The following is a 17500-nucleotide window of genomic DNA, read 5'->3' as shown; positions in this document are numbered from 1 at the left end:
TACCTACTACTACTACTACTACTACTACTACTACTACTACTACTACCACCACTACTACTACCAAGAGTCACGCACCACCACCATGTCCTTCTCTCTCTTCGGGGAACACAAGGAAGCACTCCGCCGCGGCATGGCACAACACACACAGCGACGCGAGGAGAGTGTGTCTTTGTGTCGCGAACATTGCACACTCCATGACGCTTGTTCCTCGTAATCTAGGGCATGTGTGGTAATTTCCCTTTTTCTCTTTAAGTGTGAAAGCGAGTCTGTCCGAACACTATAAAAAGCCTGTGAGAAAACCGCCCCCACTTACTCTCACTTCCTGAACAACCATAGAGAGAAATTGGTAAAAGTAAGTGGCAATTTTCTTTTCAGAAGTCTTCATATTACATTTTTGTTGTTCGTGTGAGGTGCTGCAGCAAGAACACTTGAGGCCATTACTATCATTTTAACTATTTAACTCACATATAAAAATTGTATATAAAATGCGGATGAGAAGAGCAATTCATAAAAACGTTTAGATAATTGATTTTTTTTAGAAGTCTTCATATTACCTTTTAGTCGTTCGTGTGAGGTACCGCATGCCCAATGCTATTATCTTTTCAACTATTTGTCTACATATAAAAAAAAATATTATACAGAAATGTAAATGAAAAAAAAAAAAAATCGAAGGGAAAGAATAACAATAACACGAGAGAAAAACAGAGAAAAAAAAAAAACGTCCCATCTTTGCCTGAATCTCGTGTGTTTCATTACCATAACGAAGCCAATTAATAAAATCCCAGCGTGTCCCATTTCTTCTGACCTTTCCTGTTGACCTTCCCTTCTTATTCTATTTCGTCATCTGAGTGCTGCCCCAGGTAAGAATTTGACTAATTGGAGAGAGAGAGAGAGAGAGAGAGAGAGAGAGAGAGAGAGAGAGAGAGAGAGAGAGAGAGAGAGAGAGAGAGAGAGAGAGAACTTGTGTACATGAAGTGAATAAGAAAGGGAAGCGCAGAAAATTAAGTTTGATGTCTTTGTCCTTCCTTCTCCTTTTTCTCCTCCTCCTCTTTCTCCTTCTGTTCCTTCTCTTCCTCCTTCTGGTGAATAGTAATGAACTAAAATATATAACTATTCTTTTCTTCTATTTTCTCCAAGTAATCAGATAAATTCACACCAAACACACTTTGCCTTCCCCGTGTCAAAATGGAACCAAACTCTCTTTAAAATGACATTAAATTCTCTTCTCCTGCTTCTCTTTTCTCCGTTGTCTCCCTTTTTTCCCCCTCTCAATTTTTCCAACCTTTATTTTTCCTTTCCTTTTCTCTTTTCCTTACACAACGAGTTTCCTCTCCACGTGACGCTTTGGAAGACGCAATGAAGAGGTGAAGGTGAGGCGTTGGCGTTCTTATACAACCAGATTATTAGGCAGGTGTTTCTCGACGCCTCTCTTGTGATCGTAATGTAAGGCGTCCTTTGTCATATACTGCTTTCTCGCTAACCTTGCTAACGTGCCTCGGGATGCGAAAGCCTGGTCTCACCTGTCGCGGAAGTAGGCCAAAGGTAAAAACATGTGATAATGATTAGAAGAAAAGAAAAAAAATACGGAAAACTATCTATTCTCTGAAAATGAATGTAACTAAGAGAAGAGGCCGCCGTGGTACTGTGGAACCATGTGTGCTTTGAGGTCCGAGGGGTCTCTAAGCGCACGGGTTCGAATCTTGTCCACGGTCTGAGTGTAGGTTCGGCTTCCTCACTCGGGGCAAGGGTTTCCTAGCGGGTGGGCTTTGAGATAGATGACACCCCAAAAAGTACCTTCTTTAACCCATAAATTCCCGTGAAAAGCCCACATGGTATAAAAAAAAAAAAAAATATATAGTTAGCTTTGTTTCCCTAGTGTTTCATTGTTTCTCTTTTGATGTAATGAAAGTACAAGACTTGGCTGTTAATAGGGATGAAAAGGTGAAGATATTGGTAAGTCTTGCGTTAGTAGAGTAGAAGGACTGAGAGTTAATGTGTGTAGAGAAGAGACAGGCCAGAGACACGTAGTTAGCCAGTAAGGTAATGTAACTCCTTAATCTATCGCTAGTGAGTAAAGAACCTAAGCTAATTATCTGGTGCCAGGGAGGTGATGAGGTAATTCAACCAAATATCTTAAGGGATAGGAGGGAGATACAATTAGATAGTAAGGAATGTAACGTAACTCACTTATTATCAGTCAGTATACGCAGTAAAGCACTAATTCAACGCCAGCGAGTAAAATATGTAATGAAGCCAATTTCATCTCTCGGCAGTAAAGAGTGTAATCTAACCTATTGACTTAATGCAATGTAATGTCACCAATTTATTTTTCTCAACAGTCATTCACACTTATTACTTTCTCTCGCCACTTACACTCACCGTCATTCATTCTCACCAAAACACACACTCATACAATCTTTCCTATCTATCTTCACTAAAGCTTACACTCACCAAGTATAATTTGACTTGCAGTAAAGTGTTCTCTGATCATAAATAGTCTCCTTCCATTACCACTGTTTGTCCGTTTGTCTGGATTCTCTCTCTCTCTCTCTCTCTCTCTCTCTCTCTCTCTCTCTCTCTCTTTCTTAGATATCTGCACGTGCTGACTTCCCTCACGTGTGTGCGCGCACGCATCTATACTTAAGTATACACACACACACACACACACACACACACACACACACACACACACACACACACACACACATACACACAAATCTATCTGTCTGTCTGTCTGTCTCTCTCTCTCTCTCTCTCTCTCTCTCTCTCTCTCTCTCTCAAGCACACACAAACACAAACGTTACAGCTTCCTACTTTTTCCCCTTTTTTTATCTCCAAATCCTGTACTGCATTTCCCCTTCCTTCACCCTACAGTTTCTCCATTCCTTCATCTTACACCTACTCTACCACCGCCCACACAGACTCTCTCAGTTCTACCCCTTGCTCGGCCTCAAGCCCGCCCCCCTCGCGCCCACTCACGCCCTTTGTTCCGGGATGCACAAGTCACTCTAATGGGACATGGATAAAAGCGGACTTCTTTTCTATACCCTATTATTAACACCATTGATAGTTGTGCTTTTATAGATAAGAGTGACAGTATTTATAGCAAGTGTCAGGGGGTTGATACTTGTATGTAGGGTAGATTTGTAACCACGTGACTGAATGAATGGATGATACACACACACACACACACACACACACACACACACACACACACACACACACACACACACACACACACACAGATATGCACCCACGTATGCTTCATCTATAGAACGATAATTATTTTGATGTTCATGTGTGTGTGTGTGTGTGTGTGTGTGTGTGTGTGTGTGTGTGTGTGTGTGTGTGTGTGTGTGTGAGAGAGAGAGAGAGAGAGAGAGAGAGAGAGAGAGAGAGAGAGAGAGAGAGAGAGAGAGAGAGAGAGAGAGAGAGAGAGAGAGAGAGAGAGAGAGAGAGAGAGAGAGAGAGAGAGAGAGAGAATTCTTTTAGTATCTTGATTAAGCTGCAGTCTCAGAAAAGGTGTACAGATGAAGGGGAGAGGAGTTATAGAACGTTCCAGTGTACAGGTCTAGTGTTGCCTTAAGCCTTAACTGCATTACGTGTATTTTTTTTTCTCTTCACCGTGCAGGGACTCAGTGGTGGAATTGGACACCTAATGACTTAACTCTTTGACTGTTACTTGAATTACCGAACACTCTGATACATTATTAGTCGTTCAAAAGCCACCTCCAATCTCTAAACTGGATAATAATTGCAAAATCTTTTCTTTTAACCTCCTTATTTCTCGAAGATGCTTATCAAGACTTCATGCATGTCTTCCAGTCGTGTTAATTGTTTCGTGTCGCAGCGAAAGAGTTAAAATCTTTGACAAAATTCAATACATTCAAAGTCAGAATAGAAAATCATTTGCATAATTCACAATTCGAAAACTTTATGGAATCACGTAAATCATTAGCATATGAATAAATAACGACCCATGAAATAAATATGTTTGTCCCTATGATTATCTTTGTTCATGTGTATTTATGTATATTCATAAAATTTTATATACATGTAGATAACATGTACTCAAACCACCACCACCACTTCCTGCACGCGTGGTCCGAAGGGTAAACGGATATCCGGCGGTCAGGTGGCCAAGGGTATGCAGTAAAGAGCGAAGGAAGCGGACCCAAAGTGACGTCATAAGCTCCAACGTACAGTGAGGCAAGGAAAGGAAAAGATTAGGTAGGAAAAAAAAGTGAAAAAGAAAAGTTACCGGGTCTGCTGGTTGAAGCCACACCAGTCCTTTTAAAGATATTATTACAATTTAACTGGTATTAGTAGCAGATTAACAAGACTTCTATACACTCAGTGAGGAAAAACAGTCTTGAGAACTCGGCTAATCATCCCTGTGGCCTTTGTAAACAGTCGTGAGGGAGTGAGAGAGGGCAAAGCGTTTCAGAATGCGGCCCTGGGGAGGTGGGCAGGCGAGTGAGGTGAGCAAGGCAAGGGTCTGGGTCCGTCTAGGGATGAAAGATTCGATGCGAGTATTAATTTTGACACGAGAAGGGACGTGGATGTGGTCGAGTCACGCCGTCAGCCACTAAAAATAGCGATTCCATATTTCAGTCCAGAGAGAGAGAGAGAGAGAGAGAGAGAGAGAGAGAGAGAGAGAGAGAGAGAGAGAGAGAGAGAGAATATGGGATGAGTAACAGAATGAACACAAAGGAGAAAGAAAAAAAAGAAAAGAAATGAGCAACAAAGCAGAGAAACCGAAAACACACACACACACACACACACACACACACACACACACACACGAACAAACAAATCCCCCTCCCACATAATTACGAGCAAAGGAGTTAATTAGCGAACGTCACGAAAGCGGAGAGAGCGCTGCAGGTAATAACAGGTGAGCGGGCGGGAGGTGAGATCACACAGGTAAAAATACAAATGAAGATTAAGAAAAGGAACACTTACAGCTTCTTTCTGACGCCGCCCTCATCCTCATCCGAGACTGCCGACGAGCCCTGCAACGATAAGAATAACAATGAGAATGATAGCACTGATAATAATAATAATAATAATAATAATGATAATGATGATGATGATGATGATGATAGTAACTCCAGAAATAATATGATAACAGTAATAACAAATAGGGCAATGAAGATAATGAAAAAATACCAATAATAACAGTAACAACAGCAATAATGATAGTAGTAGTAGTAGTAGTAGTAGTAGTAGTTCTAATGACCACAAAAGAAATGATGTAAAAGTCTTAGAACATAAATTAGCAAGAAAGATTTGGATATTTCTTTTATCATCTGTTTATCTCTGCATTTAGGTTATCATTCTGTTTGGTCTCGTATTTCATTTATTATATTTGCCTATGTAATAAATTGAAGTGTTTTGGGTGTATCTGGTATATCATCAGTACCAGGAGACGTTTTCATATTCATTCTGGTCATTATTTGGCGATACAATAAAGCTTCAAAAACTTATGTGGGGGTTAAAAAAGTAAATAATTTGTCCATTAACCTTCTGACCCCCATAGAACCTTCCTTAAAAAAATAAAAGAAAAAAAACCGTCTACTCACATCAAAAATTCATGCTAAATATCCGTGCCAGTACTGAATGGGTTAATAGATGCAGTGCTGTGACTATGTATGCCCCGCAAGATGGCATTGTGGAAGTGAGTGTGGTATTTTCTTCACTCACTGATCCTGCCTGCACCAGCTCCTGTCCCTTGTACTGTACCATTACTTTCTGCACGTTTCGCCTTCTTATCTCGACTAACGGGGCTTTATTGAGAGTTATCTGGGATTTACAAGGGTATTTCCATGATTGTACTGACAGTGTAACAAGAATCATATGTGAGAAAAAAAATATGAAATCCCAACTGACCTATATCTCTGCGACCTTTGAAAACAATACTGATGAGAGAACACAGCTTGAGAAATAATCATCAGGGAATTTTCTGTGTACTGACAGTGTAACAAGAATTAGAAAGAGAGAGAAGAAAATGAAAACTCAACTATCTCTGCGATCTATGAAAACAATACTAATAAGAGTACACAGCCTGAGACATAATGATAAGGGAATTTTCTATGTACTGAGTGTGTAACAAGAATTATACGAGAAAGAGAGAGAGAAAAAAAAAATGAAAACCCAACTAACTATCTCTACGACCTTCGATAAGAATACTAATAAGAGAACACACCCTGAGACAATCATGAGGAAATTTTCTATGTACTGAGTGTGTAACAAGAATTATACGAAAAAAAGAAAGAAAAGCCCACTACGTAATCTCGGCGACCTTTGAAAACAACAATGATAAGAGAAGACAGCCTTACACATAATTACAAGGATATCTTCTATGTACTGATAACAAGAAACATGCGAAAAAAAAAATATCGAGAAAACCCAAGTAAATAATCTTGGCGACCTTTAAGAACAATACTAATGAGAGAACACAGCTTTTATGAATACGTATTAAGCTTTTGGAATTCACCACCAGTAGCAGCTGGCCCTACAAGGAGAACAGCTGGGAAGACGACTGGTACCGCGGCAAGTCCTGTTTAATGAAGGATTTACTCTCAGGTCTGTCCACTGATAGGATCCAGGTAAGTCCAGGTGAGCCATTATCGTATCCGTCATGCACTAGTGGTTACTGAGTTGGCGTTGTCAGCCCGTCAGCCTTCAGGTGTTGAAGTGTAAAGGTGTTATCTCGTACAGGTGTTGGAAATTTAAGGTTCGTTTCAGACCGTCACGCTGTTTCTTTTAAATTCAGTGTTTGTTTATGCTTTTTTTTCTATCATGTGTCACTCGCTCACTCAATCTGTGGTTGTAATTTTCAATCTTGTCCCTTTTCTTTCCTTGATATTCTTGGATTTTCCTCCTCTTCTTTGTTCCTACTACTACTACTACTACTACTACTACTACTACTACTACTACCACTACACCTACCCCTTCCTTACTTTACTATCCTGCTTCGTCCTCTCCCTCCTGCACACCCACAAGTACCCTAAGCTCCACACTGACACGAACCCTCAGCAGTTCACAGCGCGGGGTCAAAAAACTCGCGGCGTGTAATGAAAATTAGACAAACTGAAGACGAACCACGCGCTCCAGAGTACACAGGAAGCTGGCAAGACTCAGAGACACCAGCCATTGCTTGAATATATGAGTGAGAAGCTTTGATAGAGCGATAAAAAGGATCATCTCTTTCTTAAGCTACGTAATCCTTTGAAATTCCCATTCCTTACTTCTCTCTCTCCCTCTCTCCTCTTCCTCCTCCTCCTCAGTCATGTAATTCCCTTTCAAGAAAATCAGCTGGCGGAGGAGTAGATGAAACACTGAATGGTACGTGAGTTGTCATAAGCACTTCGTCAGGGATCTATTCACCCGCAGAACAAAGCCGTGATACCAGTGAGCTGTCAAGTTTGAACCGCTTCTTGCAGGATTTGAAAGTGTGTGTGTGTGTGTGTGTGTGTGTGTGTGTGTGTGTATGTGTGTGTGTGTGTGTGTGTGTGGGTTTCTGTCAGGGGCTGTCTGTCTGTCTCTTTCTTTCTGTGTGTGTTTGTTTGTTGTGAATGTATGCGTGTGTGCGTGCATGCGTGCGTGTAACTTTCTCCTCAGACCCGAAGACTGGATGACCCTTTGGGGAAAGTTCGCTGACTGCGCTATATTTAGCTACGCCAGCGGGTCCAGACTGCGAGATTAGCATGCAGACTGCTTTGGGGAGCGAGGGTGGGCGCTGCGTACCATGAGATGAAACGCCATCCAGACCCAGTGGTGGTGATGAGAATTTAGAATCCCAAACGAATCCTAACGAAAGAAAATACATGAAGTAGAAAGAAGCCATTAAAAACTACGTGTGGAAAAGGTGAGGTAAATATTTCAAAGTGAGGTGAGATGATGAATAATTTATAGTGAGTTAGTGGTTGAAAAAAGAAATAAAAACAATTGCAGTCATATGTCGCAGGATTATAAATTTGCATATATAAGGAATACTAATAACGCTAAAATGAAAGGGGGAAAAAAAATCAGGTGTAATTTAAATTTAAAGGGGTAAAAGATATAAAAACTGAAAAACATACAAATCAACCATGCCAGGATTTGAATGTCCTAATTGTAAAAATGAGGAGTTAAACTGAAAGAAAGTAAGGAAGACAGTAAAGGCAAAACAAATCATGCCCAAAGAGTTTTAAAGAGAAATTAACAAAGAGAAATTAATGAAGCAAAACATTACATAGATCATAAAGCTGTAAGAATACCATAAAATCCACCATATTTCTTTCCCTTCTCCACAAAACCCTAACTAAATAAAAAAAAAAAAAAAAAAAAAGAAAAGAAAAGAAAACGGGGTTGTAGATTGAAAACTTTGACTTACTGATTTTCAAAGGCGAAGTAAACCAATCTATCCTTTCACGACCCTTCCCAGAGAGAGAGAGAGAGAGAGAGAGATAGAGAGAGATATCCATAAGACGTCACAGTGTCTCCTCACCCACGCCAAGGTATCATGAATGGGGTAATTTAGATAAAGGGAAGGACTAAAGGAAGAAAGGGAGAGATTGGGAGAGAGAGTGGGTGGAGAGAAGACAATGAGAGGAGGAAGGGAAGGAGAAAAATTGTCACTTAACTAAAATAAGAAGGAGGAGGAGAAGAGGAGTTCAAGAAGAGGAAGAAGAAGGAGGAGGAGGAGGAGGAGGAGGAGGAGGAGGAGGAGGAAAATAATAACCTCTTCAATATATAATCTTCTTTTCACATTATTTTATATTTTCATTTTCCCTCCTCAAATTCCATCCATTCCTCAATTCTTCGACCCACTTCTTCCTTCTCTCCCTCTCATGTGTATTAACTTCCCATCCCTTCCTTCTTTCCTTCCTCTTCACCACCACCACCACCACTACCACCACCACCACCACCACCACCACTTCCTCCTCTGCGGCCCAATACTCAATCCTCTTTTCCTCTCTCACGTCAATAAGTTAAACAAGAAACAAATAGGTCATTCGGTAACTATGTCTTCCTTCTCACTCTTCCCTCCTCCTCCTCTTCCTCCTCTTTCTCCTCTTCGGTCCAGATTTCCCTGTGAGGTCCCTGGCAAACACAACCCTCTTAGAAGCTTCCTGGCACACGTGATCTCTTTTGGCTCCGTTAAGAAGTCCATTCTTTAGGTTTCCTTATATAGAGGAGAGACGAGGGGGCGGGAAAGAGGGCTGGAATAAAAGAGAGAGAGAGAAAGAGAGAGAGAGAGAGAGAGAGAGAGAGAGAGAGAGAGAGAGAGAGAGAGAGAGAGAGAGAGAGAGAGAGAGAGAGAGAGAGAGAGAGAGAGAGAGAGAGAGAGAGAGAGAGAGAGAGAGAGACACACACACACACACACACACACACACACACACACACACACACACACACACACACACACACACACACACACACACACACACACACACACACACATTGGTTTGTTTTCGTTGTTTACAAAAAAAAATTGAAAATCATGAAAATAGAACAAAACGGAAACATGGAAGGCCGAGAGAGAGAGAGAGAGAGAGAGAGAGAGAGAGAGAGAGAGAGAGAGAGAGAGAGAGAGAGAGAGAGAGAGAGAGGTAGGGAGGGAAGCAGGTAGGTAGGTAGGGAGAGAAGGCGGCGCAGTCCTATCAAGGCCGTACAATGACGTCACATCGGGTCAAACAGGGCACAAGAAAAATGAATGGAGGAAGGATGGCAACTGAGAGAGAGAAAAAAAAAAAGATGGAGAAGGAAGTGAAGGGAAGGTAGGTAGGGAGAGAGAGAGAGAGAGAGAGGGAGGGAATAGGACGAAAAACTTGCTCTATCATAAACGTTAGTTCCCGCCCGGAGGAAAAAAGAGGAAACATGCAGGAGGGCGTGAAGTGTGACGTCAAGAAAGAGGATTAGACCAGTGAAGTGACGGAGAAGGTGACGAAGGCGACGAAGGAGGAGGAACTGGTGGGTGGAGAAAGAAAGTGGAGTGAGCTTATTGTGGATAGGATGATAGGGGATGGGTGAGGGATCAAGGAAGGGTATGGGGAGGAGTTTGGGGAGACAGAAGGTGTAGGTTTCAAGGGCGTGGGTGGCTGGGTGTGGTCGGTAGATAAGAATATGTAAAGGGATCTGATAGAGTGTAAAAGTTGGAGCAATAAGACGACCACCACCACCACCACCACTACCATCACCACCACTACAACCATCATTAACCCCTTAAGAACAATGATGCGTTTTTATATTCATTCTGCTTGCTACTTGGTGATTTTATACAACTTCAAAAACTCACGCTGGGATTGAAATAGTAAAGACTGTGGCCATTAATCTTCTTCCTAATATAAATGAAGTTTTTAATCATATCCAAAACTCGTGGTAAAAATGTGTCCCAGTACTAAAGGGGTTAATATTACTGGTGCTGATGCTACTGGTACTGCTACTAATATTGGACAGATAGGACAAGGGAGAAATAAATTGAAAAATGGTTCCAAGAAAAGATGTACGTGGAAGGTGAAAAAGAAAGATAAATTTAGAAACTACGTCTTCTCCTTCTCCTCCTCCTCCTCCTCCTCCTCCTCCTCCTCCTCCTCCTACTACTACTACTACTACTACTACTACCAGATTTGTTCATTATGGCGTTACCAAGAAAAGAAACACGTGGAGAATGAAAAAGAAAGACAAATTTAGTTACTACGTCTTCCCCTCCTCCTCCTCCTCCTCCTCCTCCTCCTCCTCCTCCTCCTCCTCTTCCTCCTCCTCCTCAACTTGTTACTACTGCTACTATTACTACTTCTACTACTACTACTACTACTACTACTGCAATAAAGTAGAGAATTTAACGCTAAATCACGAAACAAACAAAAGAACACGGTTATTTTGGCTAACATTCGCTGACATCCCTGCCAATCACTAAGGGAGCATTTCTTTGCCACTGAACGCCGGAAGCACAGACACACCACATCCTGCCGGCGTTGTGTTACGTGTGGCAGAGAATTTTTTTCTTTTTGCGTTTTCATGGTAAAAAAAAAAAGGTTAAGAAAAAAAAATCGTGAAAATGGTAGTGATGAACCGTGAACATTTTGGAAGGGCACACACACACACACACACACACACACACACACACACACACACACACACACACACATTGGTTTATTTTCGTTGTTTACGGAAATAAATGTGAAAAATCATGTGAAAACAGAACAGAACGGAAACGTGGAGAGAGAGAGAGAGAGAGAGAGAGAGAGAGAGAGAGAGAGAGAGAGAGAGAGAGAGAGAGAGAGAGCATGACGTGATAGTTATGGTGTGTGAATTCAGATAAAGAAGGGTGTGTGTGTGTGTGTGTGTGTGTGTGTGTGTGTGTGTGTGTGTGTGTGTGTGTGTGTGTGTGTGTGTGTGTGTGTGTGTGTGTGTGTGTGTGTGTGTGTGTGTGTGACGTGCTCTTCCCTTCCCCTTTCTAAAAATAAAATATATATCCTTTGTTTATTCATTTATTCATTTTTCCTCTTGTATACGCATAGTTTAGCTGACGCAAATTCCTATTATTATTATTATCATTATTATCATTATCATTATTATTATTATTATTATTATTATTATTATTATTACTATTATCATTATTAGTATCATCAACATTGTCATCATTTTCATTATTATGCTTATTGTTATTGTTGTTGGTGTTGTTGTTATTTAGGTCAGCTGGCGGACTCACAACAAATAGAGGACGAAGGAAGCAGGAAACGTGACATGACAAACGCGATACACATGAGAGAGAGAGAGAGAGAGAGAGAGAGAGAGAGAGAGAGAGAGAGAGAGAGAGAGAGAGAGAGAGAGAGAGATATTATGTACCGTTTGTCCTAAATAGCGAAGCGTGACAGCCACCAACACCCTTTTCCTCTACCACCATCACCATCACCACCACCACCAGCACAGACACAATCATCACCATTATCACCCATTGTATAAGTGAATTCACTGCGAGCGCGCTGTTAACCCCTTCAGTACTGGGACACTTTTCTACCTTAATTAAGTTTTTGGTGTGAATAGACCATTTAATTGACATTAAGAAGGGTCTTTGGAGGTTAATGGCTATAGCGTTCACTATTTTAACTCCTACATGAGTATTTCAAGTTGTATAAAATCACTAAATAGTAATCGGAATGAGTATGAAAACGCGTCATGATATTGAAGGGATTAAAAGTTCCTAGTGGTGCAGCATAGAAAAAAAAAAAAAGCAAGAGAGAGATAGAGAGAGAGAGAGAGAAAAAAAAAAAAGAGAAACTACTTGATCATCTTCACTCCACGAAATTTTGCTGAGTCACGGTGACTTGAATATTTCTTTGGTGTCTTATATCTGGCCTATTTTTTTTGTTTCTTATTTCCCTCCTCAGTGAAGGGCGTTGAGAAGTGAAAGAATCAGATCAATGTCTTATGTTTTTTTTTTTCTTATACATTACTAGTTGGATATTCTATCGTGAGACATGAATAGTCAGATTGAAGAGGAAGTTGACGAAATCGACAAAAGAACGAGAACACTACTGGAAAATGTAAGGAAAGAGTAATGAAATGTTGAAAAAATGTGAGAGAAACGTTTAGAGGCAGTAAAAAACGTGAACGAGAAGAGTAAAGCTGATGTAGAAAGTGAAAGAAGTAAGAGACTGTTGAAAAGTGGAAGATTATAATATGAACCTTACAAGTCAATGAAAGAATAGGAGAGTGTTAGATGTGAAGATAAGAAAAAGAGTGCTGGAAAAATGAACCCCCCAAAATGTAGCACTACTGAACAAAAGAGGAGAACAAGAGACCAGGAAAAAAAGTTAATGAGAATATAAGAAAGTGTTAAAAAATAATTGGACCAAAAAAATGCAAGGCGACTGAAAAAAAAAAAGAAGTGAAAGTTGTGATAAATTGTAGGAAAGAGAAAGACAAAGAAGGCGCTGGAATAAAAAAAGTGAACAAAAGAGCAAGATTAGAGGAAACATAAGAAAGAGAGTAATAAAGTGTTGAAGAACTGAGGGAAAGCGAGAAACATTTGAAAAAAAAAAGGTAAACAAAATAATCAGTGCGTTGAAAAAAAAATAAAATAACAGACTTAAAAAAAGTTAAAAAGGTTAATAAAAAATGAAGGGAGAGAGAGAGAGAGAGAGAGAGAGAGAGAGAGAGAGAGAGAGAGAGAGAGAGAGAGAGAGAGAGAGAGAGAGAGAGAGACTAATGAGTGTTGATAATTAAAACCCTCATAAATCAGAGCTATTCTTATTTTTTCATACAGTTTCATCTATCCACGCTGTTTTTCTCACGACACACGTGGTACTTCAACGTGGGATGAGATACGAGAAAGTAGGATATGAGGCCACGTGTAAAGAGAACACCTTGAACTGAGTGAAGCACCAAACACACCTGCCTGATTGAACGTGATCTGACATCCTTGAGCTATAACACCAATTCCATTTTCCTTCCATGAACGTAAAGAACCACTGACATTATTAGCAAAAACATATGTGGTTACGAGAAAAAGATGAGTAAGAAATGAGCAGATGTAATACAAAACACGAATAGATATGTATAAATGAAACAAAAGAGATGGAAAAAGGAGAGAGCGGGATATAAATAAAGAGGATGAGAAGAAACGAAAACAACACGTGGACAAGAAAGAAAAGAAGAGCCATCAACTCAATTAGATGAAGATGAGAAGAGCAGGGGACGAATAATAGAAGAAAGGATAAGCATTGAAATGAAAGGGAGGCGAAAAGACGGATTACGAAGGAGATAACGGGAGGCGGGAGAGAGTGTGGGACAGGTAAGGAGGCGAGGGAGGAGGAGGAGGAGGAGGAGGAGGAGGAGGTAAAAATCACGTGAATCTTAACCGTAGGATCAGAGAAAGAGAGAGAGAGATTTCCTTTTGAATCCTTTATTTCCTTTATTTTCTTATATTCTTAACTGCTCAGGTGGGAAGCGTTCAGATGAGGTAATGACATACTTCTAGAACCTCTATTTACCGGCTGAGCTTTTACACCTGCCCGTCTTTCCTTCGCCTCGCCTTTTTAGTTTTAGCTCCCCCCAGGTGTGCGTGTGCAGGTAATCTAGTCCGCCTTTGTACGTCAGGTAAGAAGGAAGATGATTTAAAAGTGATGACATATGTTCAGAGGCGCGTTGGTGTTGTTAACTTGGTGTTCTTTGTTGTCATCCTCCTTATCACCTCTCCCAAACCTTGAATCGTAGATGGAAGTCGTTTTTTGCTGGAATAATCATCTTTTGTCAACGATTGCTGTCTGTGTGTATGTGTGTGTCTGTATGTATCTATCTCTCTGTCCCCCTGTTACCCTCCTTATCACATCTCCCAGACCTTGAATCGTAGATGGAAGTCGTTTTTTGCTGGAATAATCATCTTTTGCCAACGATTGCGGTCTGTGTGTATGTGTGTGTCTGTATCTATCTCTCTGTCCCCCTCCTTCCCGTCGCCTACCGTGCCCATCCCTCCCTCGCTGCCGTGACGTCCTCCCCACTCCCCACACATATATACACAAGGCCACGCCCCCAAGGTTGCCCGGATCCGCTTCCCATGAAGACCTGAAGCGTGTCTTGGGCAATGCACCTTCATGTTTAGGGCTGGAGGAGGAGGAGGAGGAGAAGGAGGAGGAGGAGGAGGAGGAGGAGGAGGAGGAGGAGGAGGAGGAGGAGGTGGAGGTGGTGGTGGTGGTGGTGGTGGTGGTGCTGTAGATTACTTAAATTGAGAAATGCAGTGACTAAAAGAACATTTCATTTACATTTGTTGATATGAGGTTTAGTTTCTGTCTGTCTGTCTGTCTGTCTGTCTGTCTGTCTCTCTCTCTCTCTCTCTCTCTCTCTCTCTCTCTCTCTCTCTCTCTGTCCCAACGGAGCGCCAAGGCTAAGGATGGCGTCACGAACCAATGCTGGCTGACCTACACTATTGTTCTGTCCACTGCTCAGCGTAACAGTGGGTTGTGGCGCCGCAGGGAGGTCGCTGGGCTGTGTTGTGCTTGTATATTGCTCTCCCGGTGCCAGAATTCAGAAACTCTTTGCTCTCTCAACATGACGATTTTCCAAGGCCACAGAAATTATTAGCAGCCTTCTCAAGAGTGGTTCCTCCGTTACTTGTGTAGAAATCTCGCTAATCTGCCACTACAAACGTAAAATCACCCTTGCACTTCAGTCCAACTTCACCTAGTGCCTCTTAAATGGGGTAGAAGTGCGTCAGTGTGATGGTTACATTGTTGTTGTTGTTGTTGTTGGTGGTGGTGGTGGTGGTGGTGGTGTTATTGTTGTTGACGTATTTGTTGTTTAGTATTATTGTATTGTTAAGTACATATTTTCTTCCTTTTCACTCTCTCTCTCTCTCTCTCTCTCTCTCTCTCTCTCTCTCTCTCTCTCTCTCTCTCTCTCTCTCTCTCTCTCTTTCTCTCTATCTATTTCCTCCTATTCAGTCACGTGTTTCTCTCCTCATTTTGTTGTTTTTCATCTCCACAATAAATATTCCTCGCATTTTCTTTATTTTCTTATGCTTTTTCCCCTTCCTTTTTTCTCGTTTTTCCTTACTCTTACTCCTTTACTATTTCCTTTTCTTCAACATCTTCCTTGCTTTATTTTTGTATTTCTCTTCTCATTCTTCTTTACTCTTCCTTCTCCACCTTCTTTCTCCTCGTCCTCCTCTTCTTCCTTCGCTTCGACAAGAGTGATATGAAGAGAAGGCCGGGAAAGGAGGAAGTGTGAGATATGTCAATCTCTCTCTCTCTCTCTCTCTCTCTCTCTCTGACACGAATGAAGCGAAGATAAATGTGACGAAAAGGAAAAGAAAAACTTGAACAACGATTGGAATAAAAAGGAAGAAAAGAAGAGAAAATGATGAATGAAGAGACACTGTGATAAAAGAGAAAGACAGGGATGGGGGAAAGGGAATGGAAAAGAGAAGAGAGGGAAGGGGAAAAAGAAAGGGCAAAAGTATAGGTAAAGGAAAAGGATGATGAAGGAGAGGAAGGAGGGAAATGGAGGTAAAGAGGGCAGAAAAATGGAGAGGTTGCTGAAATGAATTAGTTGATTGAAGTGTAAAAATAAATTATGACTTCAAAACTTTTTACCACTCCTACTCCTCCTCCTCCTCCTCCTCCTCCTCCTCCTCCTAACCTCCTCCTCGTTCCGCTCCTCCTCTTCGCTCTTCACATTTCAATTTCTATTTCCATTTACTTGATCGTCTTATTTTCCTCTTCACTCTTAGACTTTTTGCTTCCTGATTCCCTTAAAATTTCTAGTGATCATGATTTTTTTTCGTTTTATTCCTCCTCTTCCTCCTCCTCTAGCAACACGTGACCAGCAAAACACGCGGCAACTCTACTCAGTCAGCCACCTACCTTTCCTCGTTTTCTTCACAGTGCACTCTATCTCTTCTCCCTATTCCCTTCTTCTCCCTTCTCCCCATTCCCCCTTCCCCCTTCTTTCTCAAAATCTACTAGCTCCCACATTTTCCTATTTTCCTTTTTTCCTTTCTCTTTCTCCTCTTTCGCATGATTCTTTATCTTCCTTCGTATCTTCTTTTTGACCAACTACCAGCGATGGGATGAAGGGAGAGGAGAGAAGTGAGGTGAGGAGAGGAAGGAGGAGAGGAAGGGAAGAGAGAGGAAGGGAAGAGAGGAAGGAAGAGAGAGGAAGGAGAGAGAAAGAGGAAGAGAGGAGAGGGATGGGGAAGAGACAAGAATGAGAGAGGAGAGGAAGGGAGGACGGGAGGTAAAGAAGGGAGGAGAGGAAGGGGAGAGGAGAGGAAGGGAAGAGGAGAGGAAGGGGAGAGGAGAGAAAGGTAAGAGGAAAAGAAAGAGAGAGGAGAGAGAAAGGGGAGAGAGAGAGAAAGGGAGGAGGGAAATGGGGGAGAGAGACAGAGAGAGGAAGGGAAGAAGGGGAATGGGGGAGAGAGAGGAAGGAGGGAGGCGAGGAAGGGAGGAGAAAAAAAAAAGATGAGGGGAAAGGAAGGAGAGAGGAGAGAGAAAGGGGAGAGAGAGAGGAAGGGAGGAGGGGAATGGGGGAGAGAGAGGAAGGGAGGAGCAAGCATATCACAACAATTGCTTCAGTGAGGAGGCAAAGACACCAACAGTAGCAGCAACAACAGTGCCACCAACGATGAAACCAGACAGGACAGTAACCCGTAGTGTGTGTGTGTGTGTGTGTGTGTGTGTGTGTGTGTGTGTGTGTGTGTGTGTGTGTGTGTAGTAGTAGTAGTAGTAGTAGTAGTAGTAGTAGTAGTAGTAGTAGTAGTAGTAGTAGTAGTAGTAGTAGTGGTGATGATACTACTATTACTACCACTAGCAATACTACTCCTGCTACTACTACTACTACTACTACTACTACTACTACTACTACTACTACTACTACTCCTCCTCCTTCTCCTACTGCTACTACTACAAACAATAATAGAAATAAAAATAAAAACACCACCAGCACCACCACCACCACTACCACCAGCACCACCACCACCACCACCACCACCACCACCCCCTACCAATAATAA

The 17500-nt window shown here is 41.6% G+C and overlaps 1 protein-coding gene across 2 annotated transcripts in view; it reads right to left on the bottom strand.

Annotated features, from left to right (window-relative positions):
• Positions 1 to 17500, bottom strand: part of LOC123505992 (regulator of G-protein signaling 2-like) — a 145168-nt gene that overhangs the window by 74011 nt on the left and 53657 nt on the right. For both annotated transcript variants that reach the window (XM_045257799.1, XM_045257800.1), the window contains exon 2: positions 4966 to 5015. In XM_045257799.1, coding sequence (XP_045113734.1) covers positions 4966 to 5015 — 50 coding nt within the window. The remainder of the gene's footprint in view (positions 1 to 4965; positions 5016 to 17500) is intronic.

The sequence above is a fragment of the Portunus trituberculatus genome, chromosome 19 (genome assembly GCF_017591435.1).
Source record: "Portunus trituberculatus isolate SZX2019 chromosome 19, ASM1759143v1, whole genome shotgun sequence".
Taxonomy (NCBI): domain Eukaryota; kingdom Metazoa; phylum Arthropoda; class Malacostraca; order Decapoda; family Portunidae; genus Portunus; species Portunus trituberculatus.
This window is presented reverse-complemented; position numbering and strand designations above follow the sequence as displayed.